This window comes from Panthera pardus, unplaced genomic scaffold (genome assembly GCF_024362965.1).
Source record: "Panthera pardus isolate Hobbes unplaced genomic scaffold, ASM2436296v1 HiC_scaffold_13, whole genome shotgun sequence".
Classification (NCBI taxonomy): domain Eukaryota; kingdom Metazoa; phylum Chordata; class Mammalia; order Carnivora; family Felidae; genus Panthera; species Panthera pardus.
The window spans coordinates 44,934,273-44,961,174 of record NW_026526688.1 but is presented as its reverse complement, the minus strand read 5'-3'; the positions used below and the strand labels follow the sequence as shown (position 1 = coordinate 44,961,174).

General features: G+C 55.7%; 1 protein-coding gene across 2 annotated transcripts in view; it reads left to right on the top strand.

The window, feature by feature from the left end:
• Window positions 1-26,902, top strand: part of ADGRA2 (adhesion G protein-coupled receptor A2) — a 35,660-nt gene that overhangs the window by 5,668 nt on the left and 3,090 nt on the right. Inside the window, exons 2-18 of one of the 2 annotated variants that reach the window (XM_053901083.1) lie at window positions 7,229-7,300; window positions 17,643-17,714; window positions 17,972-18,043; window positions 18,199-18,270; window positions 18,557-18,720; window positions 19,146-19,359; window positions 19,870-20,034; window positions 20,636-20,834; window positions 21,342-21,491; window positions 21,617-21,778; window positions 22,579-22,803; window positions 23,000-23,216; window positions 24,119-24,327; window positions 25,011-25,138; window positions 25,450-25,573; window positions 26,035-26,180; window positions 26,694-26,783. In XM_053901083.1, coding sequence (XP_053757058.1) covers window positions 7,229-7,300; window positions 17,643-17,714; window positions 17,972-18,043; window positions 18,199-18,270; window positions 18,557-18,720; window positions 19,146-19,359; window positions 19,870-20,034; window positions 20,636-20,834; window positions 21,342-21,491; window positions 21,617-21,778; window positions 22,579-22,803; window positions 23,000-23,216; window positions 24,119-24,327; window positions 25,011-25,138; window positions 25,450-25,573; window positions 26,035-26,180; window positions 26,694-26,783 — 2,481 coding nt within the window. The remainder of the gene's footprint in view (window positions 1-7,228; window positions 7,301-17,642; window positions 17,715-17,971; window positions 18,044-18,198; window positions 18,271-18,556; window positions 18,721-19,145; window positions 19,360-19,869; window positions 20,035-20,635; window positions 20,835-21,341; window positions 21,492-21,616; window positions 21,779-22,578; window positions 22,804-22,999; window positions 23,217-24,118; window positions 24,328-25,010; window positions 25,139-25,449; window positions 25,574-26,034; window positions 26,181-26,693; window positions 26,784-26,902) is intronic. The other variant, XM_053901084.1, reaches the window with a different exon arrangement.

Sequence of the window (26,902 nt, the reverse complement as noted above, 5' to 3'; positions counted from 1 at the left end):
GGATCAGACAGAGAGCAGGGGAGAAGAGGGGAGGGAAATGGCCCTGGGCTGAGGAACTAGAAGGCAAGTCCGGTAACTGCTAGGAAGGGGCTGCTTGGAGGGGCTGTTTATTTTCATTCCCCCAGCCCAGCCGCTCTGTTCTATTTAGAGCTCAGACACTGACAGGACAAAGCTGCCTCCTCCCCTTCCTCCCTCCTCTGGCGGGCCCCCATCCTTCCCAAACTCCAGAACATTCCTTTGCTTTTAGGACTGGTGATGGGGGTGGGGGGAGCAGAGAAACTGTGGAGTGTAGCAAAGTCAGGCAACCTCCCAGGACCCAGCTTCTCCAGCCCTTTGAGTGGGGAGAGGCGGGATGGAGGAGCAAAGGGGTGTGCAAGATGGATGGGGCCAGGTGAGGGGCAGGGGAACCAATCTGTCACAGAGGAGCAGGGAACGGGGTGGAGAGAAGCCTGAGGAGGGAGTTACAGCCTGACCATGAGGGGCCAGACATCTCCCAGCTGGAAAGAGAAGGAAGGTCCGAGAGCTGCACCCCCACCCACCCACCCAGGGCTCTTTGCCTGCTGGGAACCGTGTGGTGAGGCAGAAACTTCAGACTTCAGGCTCTAGGAGACACAGTATTCAGGATGGGAAAAACCATCAAATATAATGAGTGGGAGTCTTCTGTCCAAACCCTTCTTTTACTGAGAAGAAACCCCCAGAGAGGGGCTGACCTGCCCAAGATGACACAGCTCGGAGCCAGACCCAGGGTTCCTGCTCTCAGCCTCTTCCCATAGTGACAAATCAGAGACCGCATACCCCCCGGGGACAGGGCAGAGGAGATAATACTAATCCACTTCCTCCAAACGGACACATGAGCCAGGGTTAAGGGGTAGATAATAGCCTAGCAAATACCTGTGTGCTTAGGGGACCTCTGTACAGAATCACTGCAGAGTATTTGAAATCAGATGGACCCAGGGAAAGTGGTGTCTAAAGCATGCTTCCTGGTGTTTCTCTCCCTCGCTTGCACCACGCACAGCTTCAGGACGATGCCACCCCTGTGGGGGTGGGTGATGTCTCAGGAGGAGCCAGCTTAGCTTGGAGAGGGATGGGAGCTGTCTCCAAGCTGTCAGGAGTGAGCTCTGCCCAGACGGAGCGGTAGGGGGCGGGGCGGGGCGGGGGTGGGGGAGGGGAGTGGAGGAAGGAGGAAACCGGGGTTCAGTGTGAACTCTGTCCATCCACCACCCCCACATTCCCTGGAGCTCTGCCTCTCCGGATACCCATCCATTCATTCAGCCACCGCCTGCTGTTGACCAGCCCGGCGCCAGTGCCAGGAGGCGAGAGACCCGGTCTCTGACCTCAGGGGCCTTACAGTCTCATCATGGAGACTGGATACCGGCTCACAAAAGCAGGACAGGATTGGGGCCTCAGGGCTCCCAAGGAAAACTTCAGGGGTAGAAAGATTAAAGGACAAATTTGTACTTGGGTAAAAATGACTGATTTCAGATTGATCCTTTCAGGTTTATTTGTCTTTGAAAAGCATTTGAAAAGAAATCCATTTTCTTCACCCAAAACCATGCCCCCTCCCACCCCTACCCCAGGCTGAGATTTTAGGCCGTTTGAAGAAGCACTTAAGGTGGACTGGGAGTAACTTCCCAGTTTCTTCAAATCCAGGGACACACACACACAAACATTGCATCCTGTCTGACACATGGCCCTCCACCTTTCGTGAATGGAGGATTGTAGACGCAGTGTCTCATTGATGTTTGTAGTGCTATTGTGTTACACGGGGCTGAGCCCACAATGAGCGTTAGTGTAGATTTGAAGAATAAATGAATGAATGCCTAGGTGTGAATGATTATAGCAGACTCGATTCCATGGGCTCAAGCTAGGGTGTTGGGGCCCCCAGACCCCCATCAAGGCACACGGACCACCCAACCACAAAGACCTGTAGCACTTCTTCTCCAGTCAGTCCTCCCCATCTCAGCCCCAATTTCTTGGTCGTGCCTGCTCCCCACCAGGATAGGGTGCCCTTGTACAGAGGGTAGGTTAGAGAAAAGGAGACTAGAAGGCCCCACACATAGGAGCGATTCCAAGACTATCTTCTTTCCCAGCCTTGACCTCAGGCCCTTGCCCGGACAGTTCAGCTTCAAGGCTGAGATCAGAGACCATATCCAGACACAACCCCCTACAGCCCGAGGAAGCAAGTTCCTACCTAGGTCTCCTTCCAGTCAGGCCTCCAGCCAAGGGAGGGGATGGCAGGGAATTTCAGGAACACTGTATGTCTCCTCCAACATTTAAGTCCCCTGCAATCAGGCTGCATGGACATGAAGGGCAGCCCTGAAGAGAAGGGAAAGGAGGGGAAGCCACAGGAGGGCAGCCTTTCGTCTGAGGGTATGTGTCAAGGCAGGGCCTGTGGACCAGAGGCAGTGTCACTTTTAGAGACCCTATTGTCATATCAGGCATACTGAAATGCACCCACGGCCTGCGAGGAACATAACAATCACTGCTAATCGACATAGTAGGACATTTGGTTGTTATTTAGTTAAGGGTTTGTTAATGTCAATTTTGCTTTTTATAGCATTTATATTTCAGAGGCAGTGATTATTTTTTCGTTTTCAGACATCTTTGTGGGCCCTGGAAGTGCTCAGAGGCCTTGGGCACTGTGCCCGCAGAAGGAGCTGGGAGTCTGGTTCCACTTGACCGTTCAGAGTGGCTGTGGGCCTGAGATCCCTCACTGACGGCGTCCCTAAGACACTGCCAAGGTGCCAGCAACAGATGTTGGAGACAGGTCCTCCTGAGCCCTGAGGGCCTTGAGGATGGTCTGAATTCCAGGCTCAGACTCCCTGGAGGGCACAGATTCCCCAAGTGTCCAGACGTGTGGTCCTCACACGGTGGAGGAGGGGGGTATGACATGTATGACTCTTCCTGCATCTGAGAGAACAATTTGGTTCAGGCATGTGTTGGCCCCATGTCCCACGGAGTGGTGCCCACATGACCCCTACGGGGTCATCTCTGATGTTGGGCTGGGATCTGGTGAGTTCCTGTGGCTGCCCAAAGGCCACAGGGCCTCTCTGTAGACGCCAGCCACTCGCTCCCTTGGCCTCCAGCCTCGTTAGCGGTAACTCTGCTTGCTCCTCTTCCCTAAAATAGGACCCTGGCTGGGAGAGAGTTCTGGAATAGACTCAGTATGCCCCCTCTCCTTGGCCAGATTTCAGACCCTAGGGTAAGAGAACAGGGGACTCCAGGGACCGGCCCCCCTTCCTGGGACTATGTGACGATGTCGGAGTGGTAGACGGGGAGGGAGGGAAGAAAAGCTGGAGAGGCCGGGTTGGGTGAGCCAGAGATCCATGCAGCGGGGCAAGCGTGGTTGGGAAGGAGATCCACCTGGCAGGCTCCCTGTGCTGTTGCAGGGCGAGGGGTTGGGGCAGGCTGAGGAAGTATCTGTCCGGTAGGGGTGGCAGGGTGGTTAAGATGGGCCCAAGCTGGCACTGTGTCTGTGAGGCTGGATGGAACCATGGACCAAGGCTCCCGATCCTTCCCTGCCTGATTGCCGGGGCCGCCTGGCCTGTTTTTGTCCCCTTGAGACAGCCTAGCGTGGTGGGAACATTCTTCTTCCTGTTGGAAGAGGCTGTGCATGTCTTCTTCAACCCCTACTAACTGCCAGCTTCCTACTTGCCCAAGACAACACTAGACCCAAGCACTTTCTGTCCCAAATCACTGCCCTCTCCACCCCACCAGACTCACAAAGGGCACCTCCTGAGAACTGAACCAACAAGCACAGCCGAAGCCATTTTCTGAATAATCTGGATCCAAAGCAAAATTTCCTCAGCCCCATCTAGGTTGTAAAGACCAAAAGATCCAATTCTGGGTATTTGGGGACTTGGATCATACAGATATCTGCCTGAAGTTTGTCCAAGAACTAGAAATATGGCAAGAAGGAGACCCATGCGAGGAGAAGGGTGAACCACTGTTTGCCTGGTGTCCCTGCTTTCATGAATGGCTTATAGAGAGTGGGTATGGGGGAGATCAGGGACATGTTCTCTGCTACAAGAAAAGTATCTCATTTCAAGACAGCGTTTGCACCGGGCTAGTCAAACCGGAAGCGTGGGCTGCAGCTGACCCCCCGCCCCCGCACCTCCCCAGCACAACAGGGGCTGTCTCAGAGAGAGGGGGCCCTGCCAGAGAGGGATAGGACACCAAGAGATGAGTTGGTCCTTTTCTGGGCCATAGGCTCATCCTCACCTGACTCTGGGCTGGTCCCCAATCCTTTGCTCTGCCCCCACACGCCCCCCCCCACCCCCCACACAATTTCCTCAGTATCTCTCAAGCAACCCAGACTTCCTCCTGGGGAGGTGCTGGCCACAAGGAAACTGGATAAGGGTTAAGCCACTAGCCACATGTGGTTCCTGAGCACCTGTAAGGTGGCTGGTCTGAATTGAGATATGCTGGAACAGTAGAATACTCGCAGATTCCAAAGTCTGAGTACCAAAAACAGAAAAAAGGAAAACATCTCATTACTAATTTTGTATATCGATCGCATGTTGAAATGCTAACATTTTAATACTTTGAGTTAAATAAAATATATTATTAGAATTAATTTTTAAACTTAAAAAAAATGTGGCTACTAGAACATTTGAAATTACGTATGCAGCTCACACTATACTTCTATTGACCAGCTCTGGGTTAAAGAATTTGGGGTATGCAAAAGGTGTTCAAAGGTTAAAGGCTGAAGAGTCTGAAGAATGTGGGGTGCACCCCAACGCCACCTTTAGACCTGTCTAGACAGGATTCTCAAATTAGGATCCCAGGTCTTAATCTCAGGGGATTGGGAGTTGGAAGACTTTTTTTTTTTTTTAATTTTCTGTTCAATGATATTTAAACAAAATTCTTTTGCAGATAATTTTGAGATAATTATTAGAAGGTATTTTCATAGTGTAAGATTTTCATTTCCAAAGTCAATATTTCTCAAACTAGAATCCTCAGACATATTCTCAGGAAAGAAGATATTTTTTCCTCCCTTTACCAGGTCTCTGCTCAAGTTTGAGAAATAATGTTCTCGGGCTTCCCCCTTCATGAACAGGCTTGTGATAATTCAGGAGCCCTGTTTCTCTCTCCTACCATACCCTCTCCCTCCTCCTCCGCCTCCCCTGTACCCTCAGCCTTATCAGCATCCCATTCCCCACAAACCCAAGGAGGGGGCAGTCCCTGGGGGACACCCTTGGGGTTGGGGGGGGAGGTTGAAACCTATGCCCTTTCTCCACTATTCTTCCTGACACTTCTAAAAACACCGAGGGGTCCTCTCTCACCTTCTCTGACATTTAATGCAACCTCTAAACCTCAAACTCTGAGCATATGAAGGGAATGAACAAGAGATGAGGCGAGATGGGCTTTGATTTAAAAGTCACACCGTCAAGAGCCCGTCACCATGGAGGGAGCCCCTGCAGCCCCACCAGGGCCTAAATGAGACCATTAGAGACCCTAAGAACTGACAAGATTATTTATGATTTATAACCACCATGTGTAATGCGATTTAAAATCATCCTAATCAATCAGGGGCACCTGGGTGGCTCAGTTGGTTAAGTGTCTGACTCTTGGTTTCAGCTCTGGTCATGATCTCTTGGTTTCTGCGTTCAAGCCCCACATCAGGCTCTATGCTGACAGTGCGGAGCCTGCTTGGGATTCTCTCTCTCCTTCTCTCTCTGCCCCTCCCCTGCTCACTCTCTCTCTCTCTCAAAATAAATAAGTAAACTTTTTAAAGTTTTAAAATCATCCTAATCCATAAAATGAGAATAAAGGGGTCAATGTGAGTTCTAATTATTCATATAATGACAACTGTGATGTACTTTTTGAAATGTCAAGGGTGTGTGTGTGTGTGTGTGTGTGTGTGTGTGAGCCCTTTGGAAACCCAGCATCCCCTCCCCCGCAACGCTTTCACACAGTCACTATTCAGGCCCTGCTAGGAAGTGTCACTGTTGAAAGGACCCTTAGTTGGGGACCAGAAGGGTGGGAGGGGTCTATCTGGAGAGCAGGGAAGGGAGGGAGCCCCCTTCCACTCTAGCCTCCATCCTGGCCGTTGTCTGTCCTCCATGAGCCTCTTGAAGGTGGAGTATTGGAATGTCAGCTGTCTGGGGCCATCTCACACCTGTCTTGATATATTCACCTACCCACTTCCAGTAAGCTTGTGGGCAGAACTCTTGACAGCTGCTAGCATGCCTTGTCCCCACCCCAGTCCCCCAAGATCTCTTTTACTGTCCATCCCAGAGGCTGCCCACTCGAGAGAAGATTCCAGACCTACAACTCTGGCCTTTCCATGTCCACCAATAGGAGCAAAGAAGTGAAACCCTTTGTTTCAGCCCAGAGCAGGCAAGAGTTTGGGCTGAGAGGCTCATTAAAGCGTTTTAATAAGCAATTAACTCAAAGGATGAGCCCTTTGGCTGGTCTGGAACTTCCTCCTCCCAGGGAGGGAGTCTGGCAGAGAAAGGCTAAGTGGGTGGGCAGAGTGGGTTTAGTCAGTAGCTTGGGGCCCCTCTCCTCCCCCTCTAAATACAAATAAATAAACAGAACTCAGAGTGGGCAGAGGCAAAGGCCAAGGCCCGGGCTTCCACCAGGCACAGGGCTCTATCGGTTTTCTGTCGAGGCCGAAGCCAGGCTTAGGGAGGCAAGGGTACGCAGTCCCTCTGAACTGGGGGCCTTCGAGGGCTGGGAACAGTCCCCTCCTGTGAAGTCCTCGGCTCACAGAGTGTTGCCCAATGATGGGCAGCTCCTCCCACCTGCCTCCATACCTACTGGACCTCCTGTTCCACCTGCCAGAGCCCTGACCCAATTCAGACCATTCCCCTTACCACTCTCCTCGGGGTATGGGGCTGAAGACCTGAGAAAGAGCCCTGGAGGGCAGGAGGAGGGCGCTGCGGCTCGGGCAGTGGTTCTAAGGTGTAAAGGGGCCATCGCAACTCGACACCTGTTCAGCCCACTTACATAGAGTCCTGAGTCAGATGCGGGCCATGGCAGGGAACCCAGGGCAGGTGAATATCTAATTTGGGGCTCAGTGGGCTAACCAATCTGCTTGAACCATTCACTGGCTCTTTCCTAGAGGGGGTGGGGCTACTGTCTTGCACCATTTACAAGAAAGGGGGCACCATTTACACAGAAAGCAACATGGTTGTAGTGGTGAAACCGCATCCCCGCTCCAGCCACACTTTCTGGCTTGTAACAGCACGTTCTCCTGTCTGTGTTCTCTCTGTTCCTTCAGGCTCTTGAGCAACAACAAGATTACTGGGCTGCGGAATGGATCCTTCCTGGGACTGTCCCTGCTGGAGAAGCTGTAAGTGTTGGGGCAAAGTGGGGCAGAGGTGGGGATAACGGTCATGGGCAAAAAGTCAGTCCAGGCAGGAGGGGGAACACTGGGTGCTGAGGGACTTCTCAACCCTAGGACCTGCTGGCTAAGCAGGGCCCAGAGTCAGACCCGCGAGACTTGACCACCAGGTGAAGGGTATAGAGAGAGACCGGCTCCTTCAACCAGTGACGGCAGCGAGAAGTAGGGAAGCCTCGCTGGTTTAGGCAACGATGGGGCTAAGGGAAATTCATTAACGCTCTTTAATGAGCAATTAGCTGTGAGGGCTGAGCCCCTTAGCTGGCCAGATGCCATCTCCCCCATCCAGCTGGGGGCCCAGCATAAAGGGCTGAGGAGGATTTAGTGTGACTGGGGCCTCTTTCCTTGTCTCCCCCCAGCCAAACAAACCAACAGACAAAGCCCCAAGGGGCTAGCGCCTGGGCCGAGGGTGGGAAAGTGGATTACATCCAGAAGGCCCCCACCCGCACTGCCCCGGTCTGGAGCTGCGTCCTGCCCTACAGGCCCAGGCAGGCTGGCCTTGGACTCAGGACTGCAAGGACCCCGCTGGCCAGGAAGAACTTTTTTAACAGAGTTGGGGACCTGACTCAGTCGAGGGCAAGCCACTTAACCTGCCAAACGAGCCCCTCTGTCAACTCCCTGTTCAGCTGACCAGCTCCAGGAACCATAGCCTGTACGACAGCTTTAGGTCCTGCCTCCCACAGGACATCTGGGCCCCCGTCCCTCCTGGAGCCCTATCCTTGCTTCTTTCCGCCCCTTCGGCACCCTCTCTCCTACCTCTGCTCCTACCCTGCTGGGCATTCCTAAATCCTTCAACAGGGCCCCTGCCCCTCTAGTACCATTTCACCCGACAGGCTTGGATCAGTGTGATGGGGGATACAGAAGAATCAGGGGGAAGCCTGCTCTCAAAGAGCCAGAGATTACAGTCTAGTGGAGACTACGACAATGCCATGTGTGTTAGAATTAAGGAGGTTGGGGTTTCCCTAGTGCCCAAAGGAGGAACCTCACTGATCTGTGAGGGCTGGAAAATTCAAGGGCAATTGGGATGCAGTATCTACATGACATGGAGTTTAGATCGTTAACCATGACCATGATCTTATGAGATCATCTCTATTACCACCCACTTCACAGGGGAAGGGAAAGCCTCTCCTCCAAAGTCCCCAGGGCCATAAGGAAAGCTCAGAGGCCTGGCTGGGCTAGTAGGGGTGGAAGGAGCAAGCCCACATTCCGGGTGGAAAGGCAGAGGACATTCTCTCCGATCTGAGGCATGCTCGGGTGGGAGGGGGTCTCAGGATGTTGACTGTGCAAGCACACAGCTCCGTGACCAGGTCCCTCTACCATCTGCTCTGCAGCTCACAGGCAGGGTGGTCCAGACAAGGTAGAAAGGACTGCCACCAAGCTGCTATTAAAAAGTCTCCTTGGGTACGAACAAATAGGGAAAACTTTTACCTCCCACACGCAATTAAGCGTGCGGATGCTCGGATTCCTGCACTCAGCCCAGGCTTGGTCTTAGAGGGCTATGGGGCCGGAAACCTCGTGCTCCTTCCAGGGATCTTTTGGAGGATGACAAACTAGAGCTGCCTCCAGCCCTTTGCCCTGCCCCCACCAGAGCTGACCACCGCCCAGAGCTGCTCTCCCTTCTTAGCTCCAGCGAGAGCTGCTCTGAGCCTCCCGTGGCCCCACTAAAGTCTTCCCATCTTTACCCTCTCACTTTATCAAAGACCCACAGGGGTCTCCCTGCTTCTCATCCTTCAGTCTCATGAGAGTAAATGTTCTGATAAAGAAAAAAGACAGTCCTTTCCTTCCCACCCATGCCACCACACTGAACCCCGCCCCCCGCCCCCCCCCCCCCCAGCACCACGGACTCAGGTCACTGCACAGCAGGTGCTTTCAAAGCATGGGAAGCCATCAGAGAAAGATGAGAGTAGTCAAAGAATAATGACTGACTGCCACATCATGTGGTGTGGCAGGCGCACAGGGCAGGAGACAGATGAGAAGTCAGAATCCTGAGTGTGAGCCCTGCTTGGAGGTTAGGAATCATCCAAGGTCTTCATTCTAGAGCCCTGTTTGTGTGCTGAGCTCTGTTCTAGGCACTGGGAGTGAACACAGCAAACCAAGTGCCTGCCCTCATGGAACTTACCCTCAACTGATGGGACCCGGAAAACAGCAAATAAATGTACAAAGATATCAGGAAATGATAAGTACTACAAAGAAACCCAACGCAGGGTGAAGGGGGGAGAAAGCAATGGCAGAGGGGAAGCCTGCTACTTTATGTATCGAGGTCAAGGAGGGACTTGCTGACAAGATGACTGAGCCCAAGACCTAAGGAAGGGAAGAATCTGGAGGGGAAGGCCCTACATCCACAGTATGCCTAGTGGGTCTGAGAAGCAGAAGAAGGACATGTTGGGGCTCCTGGGTGGCTCAGTCAGTTGAGCGCCTGACTTCAGCTCAGGTCATGATTTCAGTTTGTGAGTTTGAGCCCCACATTGGGCTCTGCTCTCAGTGCAAAGCTGGCTTCAAATCCTCTGTCTCCCTCTGTCTCGCTCTGTCTCGCTCTCTCTCTGCCCCTCCCCCACTCATCATTTTTCTCTCTCTCTCTCAAAAATAAACATAAAAAAAAGAAGAAGAAGGACATGTTAATGGGGGGTAGTAGGAAATGAAGTCAGAGCGATGCAGGCGTGGGTGCCAGGTCTGGGACCTCAGTTTCCTCATCTGTAACAAAAGGGGGAACAGGGTGATTTGTAAGGCACATTATGGATTTTAAACTCTATGATCTTGGGGTGTGTGTGTGTGTGTGTGTGTGTGTGTGTGTGTGTGATACCCACAGGTGCTGCTTGAGAAAGAAAAAAAATCAAAGCGCCCAATGATGCAGCCAGGCTTTCCAGAAGAGGGGAGGCCTCTGGGCAGAGGAGTGTGCTGTGTTCAGTAGGTGCTCATGCTTCTCAAGGATAGAAGGCAGTGCAGGGGCCAGAGGAGCCCAGGATCTCCAGGCCAGCTGATCACTGCATCAGTCAGGTTCTCCAGAGAAATAGAACCAATAGGAGATGTGTGTGTGTGTGTGTGTGTGTGTGTGTGTGTGTGTGTGTGTGTATCTGTATAAAGAAATTATTTTAGAGGCGCCTGGGTGGCTCAGTCAGTTAAGCGTCTGACTTCAGCTCAGGTCACTATCTCTCGGTCCGTGAGTTCGAGCCCCGCGTCGGGCTCTGGGCTGAGGGCTCAGAGCCTGGAGCCTGCTTCCGGATTCTGTGTCTCCCTCTCTCTCTGCCCCTCCCCCGTTCATGCTCTGTCTCTCTCTGTCTCAAGAATAAATAAACGTTAAAAAATTTTAAAAAAAATAAAAAAAGAAATTATTTTATTTTAGTTCTTTATAAAGAGATTTAATTTAAGGAAATGGTCTGTGTGATTGTGGTAGCTGGCAAATCCAGAATCTGTAGGGCAGGCCAGCAGGCTGGAAAGTCAGGCAGGAGTTGATGCTTTAGTCTCGAGATGGAATTTCTTCTCCAGGAAACTTTTTTGCTAATCTTAAGCCCTTCAACTGATTGGATGAGGCCCACCCATATTGCCAAAGGTAATCTCCTTTAAACTCAATTGATTTGTAGACTTTAGCCACATGTACAAAATAGCTTCACAGCAACACCTTCATTCATGTTTGAGTAAGTTACAAGGTGCCATAGCCTGGCCACGTGAACACATAAAACTTAGTCTTCAAAAACCACTGTCCCACTATCCCAGGGATGGGGAGAGATCCTTGCCCCACTCCCAGAGATGCTAATGAATCAGGTTGGAAGGGGGCTGGGAATTTTTTACAAGGTATGCAGATGATTCTCATGCTCATCCGAGGTTGGGAACCAGTGGACCAGATGACCCCTAGACTGTGGGCCTATTCATCACAAATGAGATGCTGTGGCCTGGCGTGCAGTTGGTGCCAGGAAACACTGATCTCTCTGTGCTGGCAAGCTCAGACGTCCAGGCTTGGGCAGCTGAGTCCATGGCAGCCTAACATCCCAGAGCCTGTGAGCAGCAAGTCCCGTGGGAGGGTTGGGGCCTGGCCTAATAATGGAAATGGCAGGTCGAGGCTGCAAAAAATGCCGTCATTGCCTCCTTGTGCTGAGCGCCCCTCTGGCCTTTGAAAATTGGTTAAGTATAAGCATATGGGGGGAGTAGGCCTGGTTAATGCATAGCAGGACCTTGAGGCTGGGAGGAGTACAGAGAGAGCGCCAAGTGGGAACGTGCCTGAGATGATCTCAGGGGAGGACAGGTGCTCAAGAGAGCACCTGGGGTGAGAGGAGAGATGGGGGACACCCTTTGTGGGGCTCTGTCGGCCAAGAAAACCTGAAACAGAGTCCAGCAGAGCAGTTCATGGCCAAGGAGTGTACAGAGTCATCCAGATGGGTGTGAGAAACCCTGTCTCTGAGCCCTCCCCTCTGTGTCCCAGCTCCCCTCGGCATGGACAAGCCTGTCCTTTGCAGAGGAAAGACTTCTGGGGTTGGGAGGTCTTGAAGGGCATAGAACTCCACTCTGGAGTAAGCGAGGTCTGGGATTGGATCCTGCCTCTACCATTTACTTTCCGGGTGTCTGTCCAAGCCTCGGGTTTCTACCCTGGAAAAGGGCGGTGTGGGACTCCTGGACAGGCTGTTGTGGGGACAGCAAGGGCTGTCAGTAAATGGCCATTCTGTTCCCTTCTCTGAAGAGTGTGAAATTGCAAGATGTTATGTCGGCAGCCCCTCGTTGCATAGGATCTGCCCAGAGCGCCCCAGCCTTGGGTGGACAGTCAGGTAGCTGAAACGTGGGCGCCAGAAATACTCACGGATGGCCCGTTCCTCTGGTCCCTCGCATCTCTGCCCACATCCCCCACCACATGCATTCAACAGAGAGCAGGCCACCAGAAGACCTTTCAGGGCTCCGAGGGTGCCACGGTCACAGTGAGAAGCCCCCCAAACGGGGACCAAGTGGGCTACAGGACAGGCAGCCCCCAGAAGAGGCCAAGGGAGAGAGCCTGGGCATGCAGGCGAGTCAGTGGCTGTGTGTGGACACAAGCCCGTAGAGGCTTGTGCATGCCTGGAGGAGAGGGCCTGGTGAGGGGAGCCTGGTCAGCCCCAGGATGATTTGTCATTGCCTAATGAGATTAATGAGCCCCGGGGGCTGGTATGCAGCAGTGCCGGGCACTCATTAGAAGCAGATGCTCATGGGAACGATGGCAAGGAATGGGGGGTGGGGGGATCTGGGGGTGGAGCGCTGCTCACCCGCCAGGTGGTTTCCATTAATCTGTGGGCGGGGCCAAAAGCAAGGCCGCCTGGCCCTGCCTTCTTCCCCTTCCCATCCCCACTCACACTGGGGAGGAATGCAGAAGAGAAGCTGCCGACTTGGGAGCCGCTGAGGGCTGGGAAGGGAGGCTTACGGGTTCGGGGACAGCCCTCTTGCTTGCTGTTGTAGCACCGATGCCTGGCATAGTGTACATGTTCGGTAAATACCTGTTGGATGACCCCAGAGACAAGAAGAGCCCCAGACCATCTAGGTTTCCCCAGCTGGATCCTCTCCCTGCCCTCCCCTAGACAGCCCCCATACCTGTGGGGCGGAGCGCGGGGAGAGGCCAGCCCCCACTTTCCAATGAACCCTGGAAGTCCTGGAGGGCCCGGGGAAAGCTGCTCTGCGGCCTCCGAACCTATAATTTGGTTTCTAAACCCACAGGCAGGGAGGTCTGTGGGGGCCAGAGGGAGCCAACTTGGGGCCGCCCCAACCCTGTCCAAACGCGGTACGCGCTCCCGCGCACACGTGCACGCTCTGTCGTGCACACCGGCTCTTTAACAGCTTTAGGGAGGTGTAATTAACATGCCGTGAAGTCCACCCACTGCAAGTGTGCGATCCGATGCTTTGTAGCATATTTACACAGTCGTTCAGTCACCACGACCTCACTTTAGAGCATTTTCATCGTCTCCAAAAAGCAACCTTGAATCATGAGCAGCCACTCCCCATTCCTCCTGCTATTTCCTAGCCCGAAGCAACCGCTCGTCTGCTTTCTGCCTCTATAGATGTGCCTATTCTGGACATTCCCTATCAATGGATTCATGTCATGTGTAATCCCGTATAGCTGGCTTCTTCCACTTAGCCTAACGTTTTCAAGGTTTATCCATATTATAGCATATATCAGCAGTTCATTCCTTTTTATGGCCTAATATTCTGTTGCGTGAATGTAGCACGAATGCCTTATCAGTTGATGGACACTTGGGATGTTCCCACTTTGGGCCGTCTTATGAATAATGCTGCTGCGACCATTTGCGTTCAGGTTTCTGTGAACTTCTCTTGGATATGCACCTGGGTTCTGTAGTTCCTCTGCCAAACTGGTTTTCACAGCGGCTTGCACCATGTTACACTGCCACCAATAATGCATAAGGGTTCTAGTCTTTCCACACCCTCGTCAACACTTGCTGTTGCCTGTTTTTTGTATTATAGCCATCTCAGTGCATGTGAGGTGAGAGCTCATCGTGGTTTTTCTTTGCATTTCCCTAATGACTAATGGTGCTGACCATCTTTCCATGCATTATTTAGTCATTTCTGTCTCCTCCTTGGAGAAATGTCTATGCAAATCCTTTGCCCATTTTTTTTCCCAGCAGGTTTGTCGTTTCATTATTGAGTTGGAAGAGTCCTTTATATATTTTATTTTTTTTATTTTTTTTTAGTTTTCTTAACATTTTTTATTATTTATTTTTGAGACAGAGAGAGACAGAGCATGAACAGGGGAGGGTCAGAGAGAGAGGGAGACACAGAATCTGAAACAGGCTCCAGGCTCTGAGCTGTCAGCACAGAGCCCGACGCGGGGCTCGAACTCACGGACCGTGAGATCAGGACCTGAGCCGAAGTCGGATGCTTAACCGACTGAGCCACCCAAGCGCCCCTATATATTTTAGATAAAGGTTCTTATCAGATATATTTTCTCTCATTTATATATTTATATATTCTAGATAGAAGGTCCTTATCAGATACAGATTTTCTCTCATTCCCTGGGTTGTCCTTCACTTTCTTGATGATGTCCTTTAGAGAGGAAAAGTTTTAAGTTTTTATGAAGTCCACTTTATTAATCTGCCCCTTTATTGCTGATGCTCACACACTCATTCTTACACACTCAGCTTCCTGAGCTCCAGCTTTCCCAAGAAGGGTAGAGGGTATGTTTTGCTCTCAGGAATCCCACCCCCGCCCCCCATGCCTGACTTCTGCCATCGGGTCCTTCTCCTCCAAATTGGCACAGGTACAGGGAGAAGGGTTTGCCTAGAGTCAAGGTAGCCTGCTCTGGGTTGGGCAAGGGGTGGTGGGGAGGGGAGGCTCCATCCATACACCACAACTTTCCCAGCCTACAAGACCTGGGCTCTGTGGAAGCAAGGAGAAAGTGAGAGATTCCACATCACAGAAACATCTGTTCATCCTCATGACCTCAGCTAAGAAATGAAGGGATTGGATTTAGACAATCCCGAACAGGGGGTTGTAACCTGGGTGCCACAAGCCCTCAGAAATCATACAGTGTTGGGTGTAGTGCATTTTTCTGAAGCAGGAGTCCATAGCCATCATCAGATTTTCAAAATGATGTGCTAAAGCGAGAAGCAACCTATAGGGACATTGCTGGTCCAAAAAAAAAAAAAAAAAAAAAAAATCCAAGTTCTATGATAGTATTTCCTCCTGCTGCTAGGGAGGGTACAGCCCCAGAGCCACACTTCCCCTGCCTTAGGGACCGTGACCCCATCAGCCCCATCAGTGAGCAGCCTCCAGCCTATGCTCCTCAGGAGAAGACTCAGGCCTGGCCTGCCTGGGCTCTGGAAAGGCTGCCTTGGTCACCCCCTAAAGCCACTCTGTGGGTGTGAGGCAAGGGAAAAGGAGTGCCAGCGCCCGGGGGGAAGCTCCCCTCTCAGCACCCCCCCCCCCCCCCCCGCGTGGTTCTGGGCTGCAGGAAACCCAGGGCAGGAAGGGGCTGGGGCCTGAGTGGCCGCCTTGCTCCCATCTGCAGAGCATCAGTGGGGCAGGCGGGGTGGGGGTTCTCAAGGGGGGCCGGGGAGGAAATGAGAATAAACACAGTGAGCAGAGAGGGAAGGGGCGGGGGGCTGCGGCCTCAGCCCCTTGGCAGCCCATGAAGGGAAGTGACACAATGAGGAATGTGTTTCCCTCTGCCCGTCCCCCGCGTGGGGGTGGGAGGCAGAGCCCTGAGAATGGCCAGACCCCAACAGGGGCCAGGGGGCACATGCTGGAACAGCACTGGAGGGGGTGCTGTGAGAGTAAGGAGCCAAAAGGGGGATGCCAGGCAGGAAGGGCAACCCAGACCAGGCGGGGCACCTTTCCTGTCCCTCTCCAGTGTCCATGCTGCGCAAGCATCTAGGGTCTGCATACTTGCACAGTCCCTGCTGGGGCACTACCAGCATGCCTGGGTATGGAAGCCATCCCTTCTTGAGGAAGCTGGCCCCTTCTGCTGACTTTCCCTTCTTTCTCAAGGGACACGGGGTTATGGAGGCCACGTCCTCGGTATGAGAGGGAGCTCCAGTATGAGGACCCTTGGCCATGGGCGGGACTAAGCAGCGTGTTTTATTTCTCCTCTCTCTCTCTCTCTCTCTCTCTCTCTCTCTCTGGGTGTTTTTGTCCCCAGCTGGGACTGTCTATGCGAAAACAGGCCCCCTGGTGGGATGGCACCCCCCCCCCATCCTGGACACCCATTTCCTCTCCCAGAGCTGGGAGCGGCTAGTTAACCCCCTCGTGCCCATAATCCACAGATGTCCCTGAGACTTTGGCAGGCAGGGCCAAGTGCGCCCTGTGTCATTCTGGGCTGGAGGGTGGTGGGCCTTGGAAAGCAGGCTGGCCCCAGATATCTCTGTCAATCTCCACCTTCTTGCACAGGCCTTCTTGACAGGTTGATTACTCCAGGAATCCCCCACCCTTGCCCTCTGCCTCATAATCTACCTAGATGTCTGGGGTGGGGTGGGAATGCACAGAGAGCACTATGGAATGAAGGGAGCAAACAAGGAGGCAGCAGCCCCCAGCCCACGGTCCCAGGAGGGGGAGGCAGTCTGGCTGAGCAGGGAGGTTTCCTGGCACATTACTCCGTGAGGCTGCGCGCGTGCTGGGCGGGCTCAGGAAAGACTCCGGTGGTCCTTGAGTAGTTGGGTGAGTGGCCAGCTGGTGGTCTAGACACCAGTGGCTGTGCCCAGGAAGCAGAGGATGGGATGTAGCCAGTGGGCCAGTGCTCACTTTGGTCCTCAGTGGTCCCAGATAGCTGCCAGTCTGCCAGGTTTTGAGCTGGGACCGGGTAGGCACTGGTGGGTCCCCAGTGGGTAGGAACTGCCCCTTCAGCTCTACCCTGCCACCACTGGGGGAGGTGATAAAAGGGAGGGAGGGTTGGAGTGTGGCTGTGCGGTTGAGCTTGAGCAACCAGACCCTGGGACAAACAATTTGCTCCTCCCGGTGGGTGGCCTTTGGCCCCCCCCCCCCCCCCCCGTGGAGCCCTGGAGGGCAGGTGGCGGGGGGGGGGGGGGGGGGGGGGCGGGGGGGGGCGGGGGGGGGCGGGGAGGCGCACCACCTTCTTCTGTCTGGACCTGCTCGGGCTCAGCCCAGAAATGGTGTTTCCCTTGCCACTTTCCCTCAGTACTGTGGGCTCCTAGGAGACCATGGGGGGAAGGCAGGTGGACAAACCTTTACCCCCTCAGCCTTGCCTTCCTCACCTGAAGAATGAGGGATCGCTGGGCGGGGTGGGGGTGGGGACGGTAATGGTTGTGCCCTGGAATCAGAGACCCAGGTCAGCACCCATGCGGTCATCAGCTGCTTGACCCATTTCCACACCTGTCAAATGGAGAGATCAACATGGACAGGATGGCTATGAAAATACCTCCTCCAGTGCCACACTCCAGGAGATCTTACCTTTGGATAGCAATTTACAAAAGACTTTCACATCCATTTTCAAGTGGTGCACACAGCAGCCCCTGTGAGATCCTGGGCAGCTCAGATTGGAGCGACCTGGAGCGAGGGCTCCCAGCTCCCAGTTCAGTGCCGGCTCCCCTCCTTGCTTCCACCGTGCGCTGCTTCTGTGTCCCAGGTGGCCCCACCCCATCTCTTGGCTTCCATATGCTTCCTGACACCTTTCTGACCAGCACCCCTTGACGGTTGCTGGGGTGGGCCGCGGAGACGTGTCTAAGGGGTGGGATCCTTCATCCAGCCTCCCAACCAGCGCTGAGGAGATTTAGAAGGAAATCTAGTTCTCGTCTGGTAAAAGTGAAACTTCTCCACCCCAGGGGAGCATGTGGCCCAGACAGGCAGAGGTGTGAGTACTCCCACTTGCCTCCCACAGGGACCTGAGGAACAATGTCATCAGCACGGTGCATCCCGGGGCCTTCCTGGGCCTGGGAGAGCTGAAGCGCTTGTAAGTGGCATGTCCTGCTCCCCTAGCCCTGGGGCCGGTCCCCTGGGTCCCTTCTCGTTTCCCCACTCACAGCGCCCCTGTCCCCAACATGCTGTATTGCTGGGGCGGGGGGCGCCGATGGAGGAGACACCTCAAGCCCATCTCCTTGTTCATCCTACTCCCCACACGAGCCCCGGCCACACACTTGTGTCCCCCACAAGTGGATCCACGTGTTGCTACGCGGCCAGCTTGCTGAGGCTGTGTGTGTGTCTCTCTAGAGATCTCTCCAACAACCGGATTGGCTGTCTCACCTCTGAGACCTTCCAGGGCCTCCCCAGGCTTCTCCGACTGTAAGTGAGGGGCAGTTAGTGGGGAGGAGGGGCCTGGGAGGAGGGAGGGCAGCACCAGACCCTCAGAGTCCCCTGTGTTCCCTTCACCCACTCCTCCCTCCTCTGGCTCAGGGAGACCCTGAGATCCGGGCTCACTGTTCCCTGCCCCCCTGCAGAAACATATCTGGAAACATCTTCTCCAGTCTGCAACCTGGGGTCTTTGATGAGCTGCCAGCCCTTAAGGTTGTGTGAGTATCTATTTCCAGCCCAAGGACTCAGACCTCTGCTTCCTTTCTCTGCCCAGGAAGGACACATGCAAGTATCATGACCACCGTGGCCAGCCTTATGCATAGGCGGGACAGGCAATGGCTGAAAGCATCATACCTGCCTTCCCACCATCGCCAGGCTGGTGGTGGCAAACGCATACCCAAATGTGCCCTTCCCAGCCTCAGTCTCCCTCCCAGGGCTCCAGCCCCGCCCCCTGAGCCCACGCCCCCTCCGCTCTACTCTGTGGCCCCTCTACCCATTCTGCAGGGATCTCGGCACTGAGTACCTGACCTGCGACTGCCGCCTGCGCTGGCTGCTGTCCTGGGCCCGGAATCGCTCCCTGCAGCTGTCGGAGCACACGCTCTGTGCCTACCCCGGTGCCCTCCACGCCCAGGCCCTGGGCGGCCTCCAGGAGGCCCAGCTGCGCTGCGGTAAGCACGCCCTCACCCTGCACCCTTGGCGCAGACGCGCTCCTGAAGGGCCCCACTGGCTCGAGGCTCCCCCTGCCTCTCGTTCTCCAGGGCATCCTCTCCCTCAGAACCCCCTGGGGGTCCTTCTCCATCAGCTGTTCCTAAACTTTCTTTGGGGCTGCTGCTTTGTGTTTGCACCTGGTCCCACCTCCTGGGGTGACAAATGTGCTGCCACAGGAGTGCTTTTCTTTGCTTGCCCCAAACCCTCCCGCCCCCTCCTTGTGCTCTTATCTCCAGAGGCTTTCTCCTGCCCCTTCCCCCCCAGCCCCCAGCCACAGTGGGCTCCAGTGCAGCTCCACTCCTGGCTCTGCACACCACGCCCCTGCCCCCGGCATCTCGCACGCTGCTGCACGCGGGCCTCACTGCCCTGGTGTCCCCCCCCACAGAAGGGGCCCTGGAGCTGCACACGCACCACCTCATCCCGTCCCTGCGCCAAGTGGTCTTCCAGGGTGACCGACTGCCCTTCCAGTGCTCTGCCAGCTACCTGGGCGAAGACACCCGCATCCGCTGGTACCACAACCGGGCCCCCCTGGAGGGTGACGAGCAGGCGGGCATCCTCCTGGCCGAGAGCCTCATCCATGACTGCACCTTCATCACCAGGTACAGGCCCTGCTGCCACAGTACCCATCCCCTGCCCGCCCAACGCCCTGTGCCCAGATGTCCTTGGGAGTACATTCATGGGCGTTAAGAGTGTGCTTGTGTGTGTGCCTGGAAATCCAGGACTCACGGTCTGGATAGGGGAATACAGATTAAATGCCTGATAGAAAAAAAAAAAAAGGATCACATCTGACTTTTCTTTAGTGCCTTTACGATGTAAAAACTCTATTATCAGACTTAATCTCTCCAATAGACTTTCGAGAGAGGTATTATTATCTCCCTGATACACACAGGGAAATTGAAGCTCAGGAAAACAATATCTTAAGGCCGATGGGAATGAAAGGAGTATGTACTTGTATCCCTCGCTCAGTTAAAGGAAAAAGAACCCCGAAGCTCAAGCCCTGCACACTTAGGCCAGGGTGACGCGGGTGGACGGGGCCGGGGCGCTCAGGGAGAGTGGCACGGCCACCTGGAGCACCTCGCCGAGCTGGCCCTCCCCCTGCCCGCCTGCAGCGAGCTGACGGTGTCTCACATCGGCGTGTGGGCGTCAGGGGAGTGGGAGTGCTCGGTGTCCACGGCCCAGGGCAACGCCAGCAAGAAAGTGGAGATCGTGGTGCTGGAGACCTCGGCCTCCTACTGCCCGGCTGAGCGAGTGGCCAACAACCGCGGGGACTTCAGGTGCGGCCGCCTCTGCTGCCCCAGAGGAACCCCCTCCCAGCCCCCACCCCCGCTCCTGCGTCTGACAACACCGGTGACCAGGGTCTCCCCATCTGCTCTGAGATGCAGACAGCACTTTTGTCGTCCAGCTCCAAGTGCCACTGTCCCGCTGCTGTATTGACAGAGCCCTTGTCTTTTGGTATGAACTCCCCATCTGAGATGTGCTGTGCAGAACAGGAAGTTTGGGTGGATTTTTTTGTTTCTTTGGTTTGCTTCCTTACATTAACAGTACACAAAACTCTCGCACAACAAACACGCCGTAATATCCCAATGGCCCCCTCAGCGAGGGCGGGTCTGTTCTCGCCGTTGTACAGCTGAGAATACTCAGGGGCGCCAAGGCTAAGTGACTTGAACTCAGGGCTCCGACTCTGAACACACACAGAGTTAGAGAGAAGGTGGGGCTCGGGAGCCCCTGGAAGGCCAGTCCAAACCCTCGCTTCTGAAGCCTTCCCCCAGGTCCCAAGGGGCCCGAGCATCCAGGTTCTTGAGGGCAGGGGAGGGACCCTTGTTCTGAGGGAAGGAAGAGCCTGGGGCAACAGCACACTCCTGCTTCTACCCCCAGGTGGCCTCGAACCCTGGCCGGCATCACAGCCTACCAGTCCTGCCTACAGTACCCGTTCACCTCAGTGCCCCTGAGCGGGGGTGCCCCGGGCACCCGAGCCTCCCGCCGGTGTGACCGAGCTGGCCGCTGGGAGCCCGGGGACTACTCCCACTGTCTGTACACCAACGACATCACCCGCGTGCTCTACACCTTTGTGCTGGTGAGGCCAGGAGAGGAGAGGGGCAGGGGGCATCCCGTCTGCTCTGGGTCGGGAAACGGGAAGGGGAGAAGCCCGCTGGCCCCACGGGGCCTGGAGGCCCCCTCACGGCCACTCCGCCGCCCCTCCTCTCTGTGGGCGTGCGCGGTGAAGGGCTCTTGTTCTCTCGATTTTCTTCTTCCAGGCAATTCAGACCACCCCCTCCCAGGGCCACCCCGAGCATCTTTAGTCCCAAACACAGCAAGGACAGCCTTAAGGGGGAAAACAAGGACAGCGTGAGGTGGTCCCATCGTCCTTAGGCCAGTGGTGTTCGGAGTGGACAGCCTTGAGTCCTGAGTTCATTCCTTCCTTGTGCCTCCTGTCTTGATTAGACCCAGCTGGTGGGCTAGACCCCTCTCCCCAGGCACCGGCACCCTGAGCATCAGCACAGACAAGGGGGCCCCCTAGGGGCAGTTCTCGGCGAGAAGGAGCAGAACTGGACGGTCTCCTTTCTCCCCTCAATTCTCCCAGATGCCCATCAACGCCTCCAACGCGCTGACCCTGGCCCACCAGCTGCGGGTGTACACGGCTGAGGCGGCCAGCTTCTCGGACATGATGGATGTTGTCTATGTGGCTCAGATGATCCAAAAATTTTTGGGTTATGTCGACCAGATCAAAGAGGTGAGATTCAACCCGGCCTCTGGGGCCCCTGGAAACCACCCCCTCCCTTGCTCAAGCCTCTTGTGTCCCAGCCCCTGGGCCCCAAACCCGACTCCTGCCCTCAGTGACTCCCTGCCCCCTGCCAGCTGGTGGAGGTGATGGTGGACATGGCCAGCAACCTGATGCTGGTAGACGAGCACCTGCTGTGGCTGGCCCAGCGTGAAGACAAGGCCTGCAGCGGCATCGTGGGTGCCCTGGAGCGCATCGGGGGGGCTGCCCTCAGCCCCCATGCCCAGCACATCTCTGTGGTAATATGGGTCGGCTGGGAGGAAGCTCCTTGGGGAGCCTCGCACTGGGAGGGGCCTTAGAATCAACGGGGGCCAACCCTCGCCAGCCAGGACGGACACACTCCTCTCTTCGGGCAGCAAGTCCTCCAAGTATGCACCTGCCGTGCGCCCAGCTAGCCAGAGCACGGAGCATGACTCAGTGGAGTGGAATTCAGTTCCGAGCTGTCAGGAGCAGTGCAAAGGAGAGGGGGCCAGTGAGAGGGAGAAGTTGTGCAAGACTTCACGGTGGGGAATGGAACCGTAGCACCAGCTCAAGGAACTAGAGGGGCTTGGGATCAGGGTGACAGCACTGTGATGGAACAAGGAGTGATGGAGACATCTGTCCCCTGAAAAGAGGGTGACATCGCCAGGGGTGGGTTGTGAACCCATTAGCAACCACAGGGGAGCAAGATGCTGTGCTAGGCACTTCCGGAGGTACAAGGAGGCTGGACGTGGACCCTGCTCCACGGTTTAGTTGGGGTGGCAGAACTAGTATCTGTTGAGAAGTGAGCAAGATACAAGGTAGGGTGTGAGTGGGAGGAAAGGTCTTAGGAGGAAGAAGGTGCCATCGCCAGGGGTAGGGGAGACTCGGCAGCAGACCTAAGACTGCCAAGCCTTGGGAAGATGGGAAGGAAGAATGCGTAGGGGGACACAGCCTGAGCAAACCCGCAGAGAGGGACCGTAGAGAGGGACCGTGTGGTCTCAGCAGGAAGCCAAGAGAGAGCCGCCAGATCTCAAATGGGGGGGGGGGGGGGTGGGAGTGACAAGTTCCCTGTCCCTAGAACTCAAGAAACGTGGCATTGGAGGCCTACCTCATCAAGCCACACAGCTACGTGGGGCTGACCTGCACAGCCTTCCAGAGAAGGGAGGCGGGAGTGCTGGGCATACGGCCCGGAAGCCCCGGCCAGAACCCCTCCCCGGAGCCAGAGCCCCTGGCCGATCAGCAGCTCCGCTTCCGCTGTACCACGGGGAGGCCCAGCATTTCTCTGTCGTCCTTCCACATCAAGGTGGGCACTGGGGGAGGCGTGTGGGGGCGGATGCTAAGAGGGGATGTGCCCAGATGCAGGTGCCTCGTGGGAGTGGGTGCTGTGAGTGGAAGCTGCTCCAGAAAAGGGGTAGAGGGGAGGGGGGAGGGGGTAACCGTTAGGCCTTGGAGTCCTAGGGGGTCCTAGATGTCTCTGAGGAACTCCGATGTCCCCCCAGAACAGCGTGGCCCTGGCCTCCATCCAGCTGCCGCCCAGTCTGTTCTCGTCCCTTCCGGCTGCCCTGGCTCCCCCTGTCCCCCCAGACTGCACCCTGCAACTGCTCATCTTCCGAAACGGCCGCCTCTTCCGCAGCCATGGCAACACCTCACGTCCTGGAGCCCCTGGGCCTGGCAAGAGGCGTGGCGTGGCCACCCCTGTCATCTTTGCAGGAACCAGTAAGGCACTGAACTCCCCACACCTCTTCCTGCCCTTCCTTCACCCACAGCACCCCCTAAGAGCCTGGGGGAGTGGCAGAGGAGAGTGACCACACCCCATTTCCCAGGAGGATAGGGGACAGAGACATCCTGTAAAGGGCTTCTGGAGAAAAGCCTCAGGAAGACATTGGGATTTATATCCCAGATTTGTCAAATTGCAAGAGTTAAAAACACAGACCCTTGACCCACCTTGGCCTCCCTCCCTCCCTCCGACCTCCTAACCTGGTGCCAACTTTCCCTCTCCGGGTGCCCCCACTCCCTCCATCCCCGAGTCCTCTCTTCACCTTTTGTTCCCTGAGTACAAGTACCTTCCACCTTCCTGTCCCTGACCCCAGCCCCAGAGTCCCCTCTTTTCAGGTAGGTCACCACCATTCATTCGGCACTTGGAACAGGCCACCTCCCAGTGCTTTATTTTTCTTTAAAAAAAATTTTTTTTAAGTTTATTTATTTATTCTGAGAGAGACAGAGACAGCGTGAGCAGGGGAGGGGCAGAGAGAGAGAGAGAGAGGGAACTCCACACAGGCTCCGCATTGCCAGCGCAGAGCCTGATGCGGGGCTCGAACCCAGGAAACCGCAAGATCACCACCTGAGCCGAAACTGAGAGTCAGATGCTTAACCGACTGAGCCACCCAGGCGCCCCCTGGTGCTTTGTTTTGATCCATCCCTGTGTCACCCTGGTGAGACTGCCCACCTGGAAGGCAGGGCCCGAACTGGCACCTAACCATGTCCCGAAGTCCGGCCGGCGCCTGGCCCGCGGGCATTCAGTGCACGCTCGGGCTGTTCACCTCGCTGCCACCTAGTTCCATACAGCCAGCCTCCCCGCAGCCCGGTTCCACCCGTGTGGACCTCCCTGTCTCCCACAGGTGGCTGTGGTGTGGGGAACCTGACCGAGCCAGTGGCCGTCTCGCTACGGCATTGGGCTGAAGGGGCCGAACCCATGGCAGCTCGATGGAGCCAGGACGGGCCGGGCGGCCCCGGGGCTTGGAGCCCCGAGGGCTGCCAGCTCCGCTCCAGCCAGCCCAACGTCAGCTCCCTGCACTGCCAGCACTTGGGCAACGTGGCCGTGCTCATGGTGAGTGCGACAGGGGCCCGGAGGCTGGGAGAACTCCGGGGAATGTGTGGGAGGTGAGAATGGGGGTGTTCGGATCACCTGGGGCCACAGAGAACTACAGAGAGGACAGCAGCCTTATCGGGCCTCGTAACTGTAGGACTCATGGGGAAACGTCCCTCTGGCCTTCCCCACACCTTTTCATCTTTCAGGAGACAGGGAGGTTCTGCCTCCGCTCATCGAAAGAGATGGACCTGGAACTCCCCAGCCCCGGTCTTCACATCCTGCACTCTCTGAGACCCAGATTGTTAAAGTGGAAAAAAAAAAAAAATCTGGGAACATTTCTCCTTTCTGGTCACCCCACTCCCTCACCACATTTTGCAGCCCGCTCTCCCAGATCAGCTGGATGATAGAAACTTCCAGCTCTTTCCTCATCCCTGATTTTCAGGCTGAGGCTCAGAAAAGCTCCCGGAAGGGCAAGAGACTAGGAGGGAGGAATAGGCAGGCAGTAGATGATTAACACTGCCTAAGACTGACTTCCTAAGAGCGGACTCGCAGCACTTACATCTTCACCTACCTGGACGGACTAGGGGCCAAAGCTGACAGGGCTTGGGGAAAGGAAAAGTGGCCTGGGGGGCTGGCCAGGACTCCGTGGGGTGGCCTCTACCCCTGGCTTCCTAATACGTCCTCTTTCCTACTCTTTCTAGGAGCTGAGTGCCTTCCCCAGGGAGGTAGGGGGCTCAGGGGCAGGGCTGCACCCTGTCGTGTATCCCTGCACCGCCCTGCTGCTGCTCTGCCTCTTCTCCACCATCATCACCTACATCCTCAACCACAGGTGGGAGCGCCTGCAGGAGGGGTGGGCGAGGAGGGAGGGCTGTGGGTCTCACCAAGTACTGGCCAAGTGTTCCTTTCCCCAGTGGGGCCACATGACTTTCTTGGGCCCTTGCCTAGCATTTTATTTGCAGGGTCTAGGGCTGGAAAACACACCTTGGGGGTTAAGCCCTTCCTGCCCTGGGGCCTCTATCACACTCACACACATGTATGCACATAGATATCTGCCTTTCCCTCTTGCTCTATGAATTACCTTGAGACCCCATGGACCTGATCTTGGGCTGAGTGGCCCATTAATTACTGTTTCTGGGGCAGCTCCATCCACGTGTCCCGGAAGGGCTGGCACATGCTGCTGAACTTGTGCTTCCACATGGCCATGACCTCCGCCGTCTTTGCAGGAGGCATCACACTCACCAACTACCCGACGGTCTGCCAGGCAGTAAGCAGGAGAAGGGGCTGGAGCGGGGCGGGGGGCGCTCCTAGATGAGTGATGGCAGCCTAGGCACAGAGTCTGTGGGTGCAGGGGGAAAAGGGGACTCATGCTAACAGGCCCCACCTCCACTGTTGTGTCCAACCTTGCTGGGGTCGGGGGGCATGAGAGGAGGGGAGGTAAGAAGTAGAGAAACTATGAGATGGGTCTTCAAAGTGGAGAATGGGGTCTGCAAGGAGAGGTCAGGGACAAGCCAGAAAGCAAGAGCAGGGGTGTCAAGTCTCCGGAGTGGGAGAGAACCCCGGGCTGGAAGTTGAGAGGGTGACCACGGGGTCAGAACCTTGAGGAGGATCTGGGTAGAGCTGGGGATGGGAACCTGGGAGGAGCGGGAGAACGCTGCGCACGGAGGCTCTGGGGTGGCTCCAGTCGTAGCGGCCCCGTCCCCCAGCGTCAGTGGCCTCACCCTGCAGGTGGGTGTCACTCTGCACTACTCTTCACTGTCCACACTGCTCTGGATGGGTGTGAAGGCCCGCGTCCTCCACAAGGAGCTCACCTGGAGAGCGCCCCCTCCACAAGAAGGGGACTCTGCCCCGCCCGCTCCCCGTCCCATGCTCCGGTACATGCCTCGACTGTCAGCTTTGCAAGGGTGAAGGGTTCAGAGGCGGGTATAGAACACCAAGCTCTGTCCTCCCAGGGTGGATGCAGGGTGGGTCCAAGATCCTGGGAGATCACGCTCCAAAGAGAGAAGGCCCTAGGTGGCACCAGGTTGCCCAAGGCCATGGGGTGGGTGCACCCTTAGGGCTTTTCCCGCATGACAAAGCCAGGGAAGGAAGAGACTCCAAAGGGCATTGGACAGGGATCCTGGCCACGTGAGCAGCACCCTGATTTCTGCAGTGTTTAGGGTGAGAGAGCAATTTTAGCCTCTCTCCCTTAGAACAGTCTTGGCCAAGTCCCCTAGGAATCTACTGAACCTGCCCCGTAGGGGCCTTGCGTCCCAGGCAAAAAATTCTGACAGAATTTAAAGGGGAAAGAGGATGGGACAGAGACCCTGAGTCAAGGTTTCCGAGCACCTGCTTCCAATTCCCTTGGTTCCCCATCTCTCTGACCCCCAAACCCCATTCCTCCCCAGGTTCTATCTGATCGCTGGAGGGATCCCACTCATTATCTGTGGCATCACAGCTGCTGTCAACATCCACAACTACCGGGACCACAGCCCCTAGTGAGCGCCGCTGCCCCGCCCGCCCCAAACCCACCCACCCTGACACTGGACACCTTCTACTTCCCTGGCAGGGGCACCTGCCAGGCCCGCTCAGCCGGCGACCCACCCCAAACCCATGC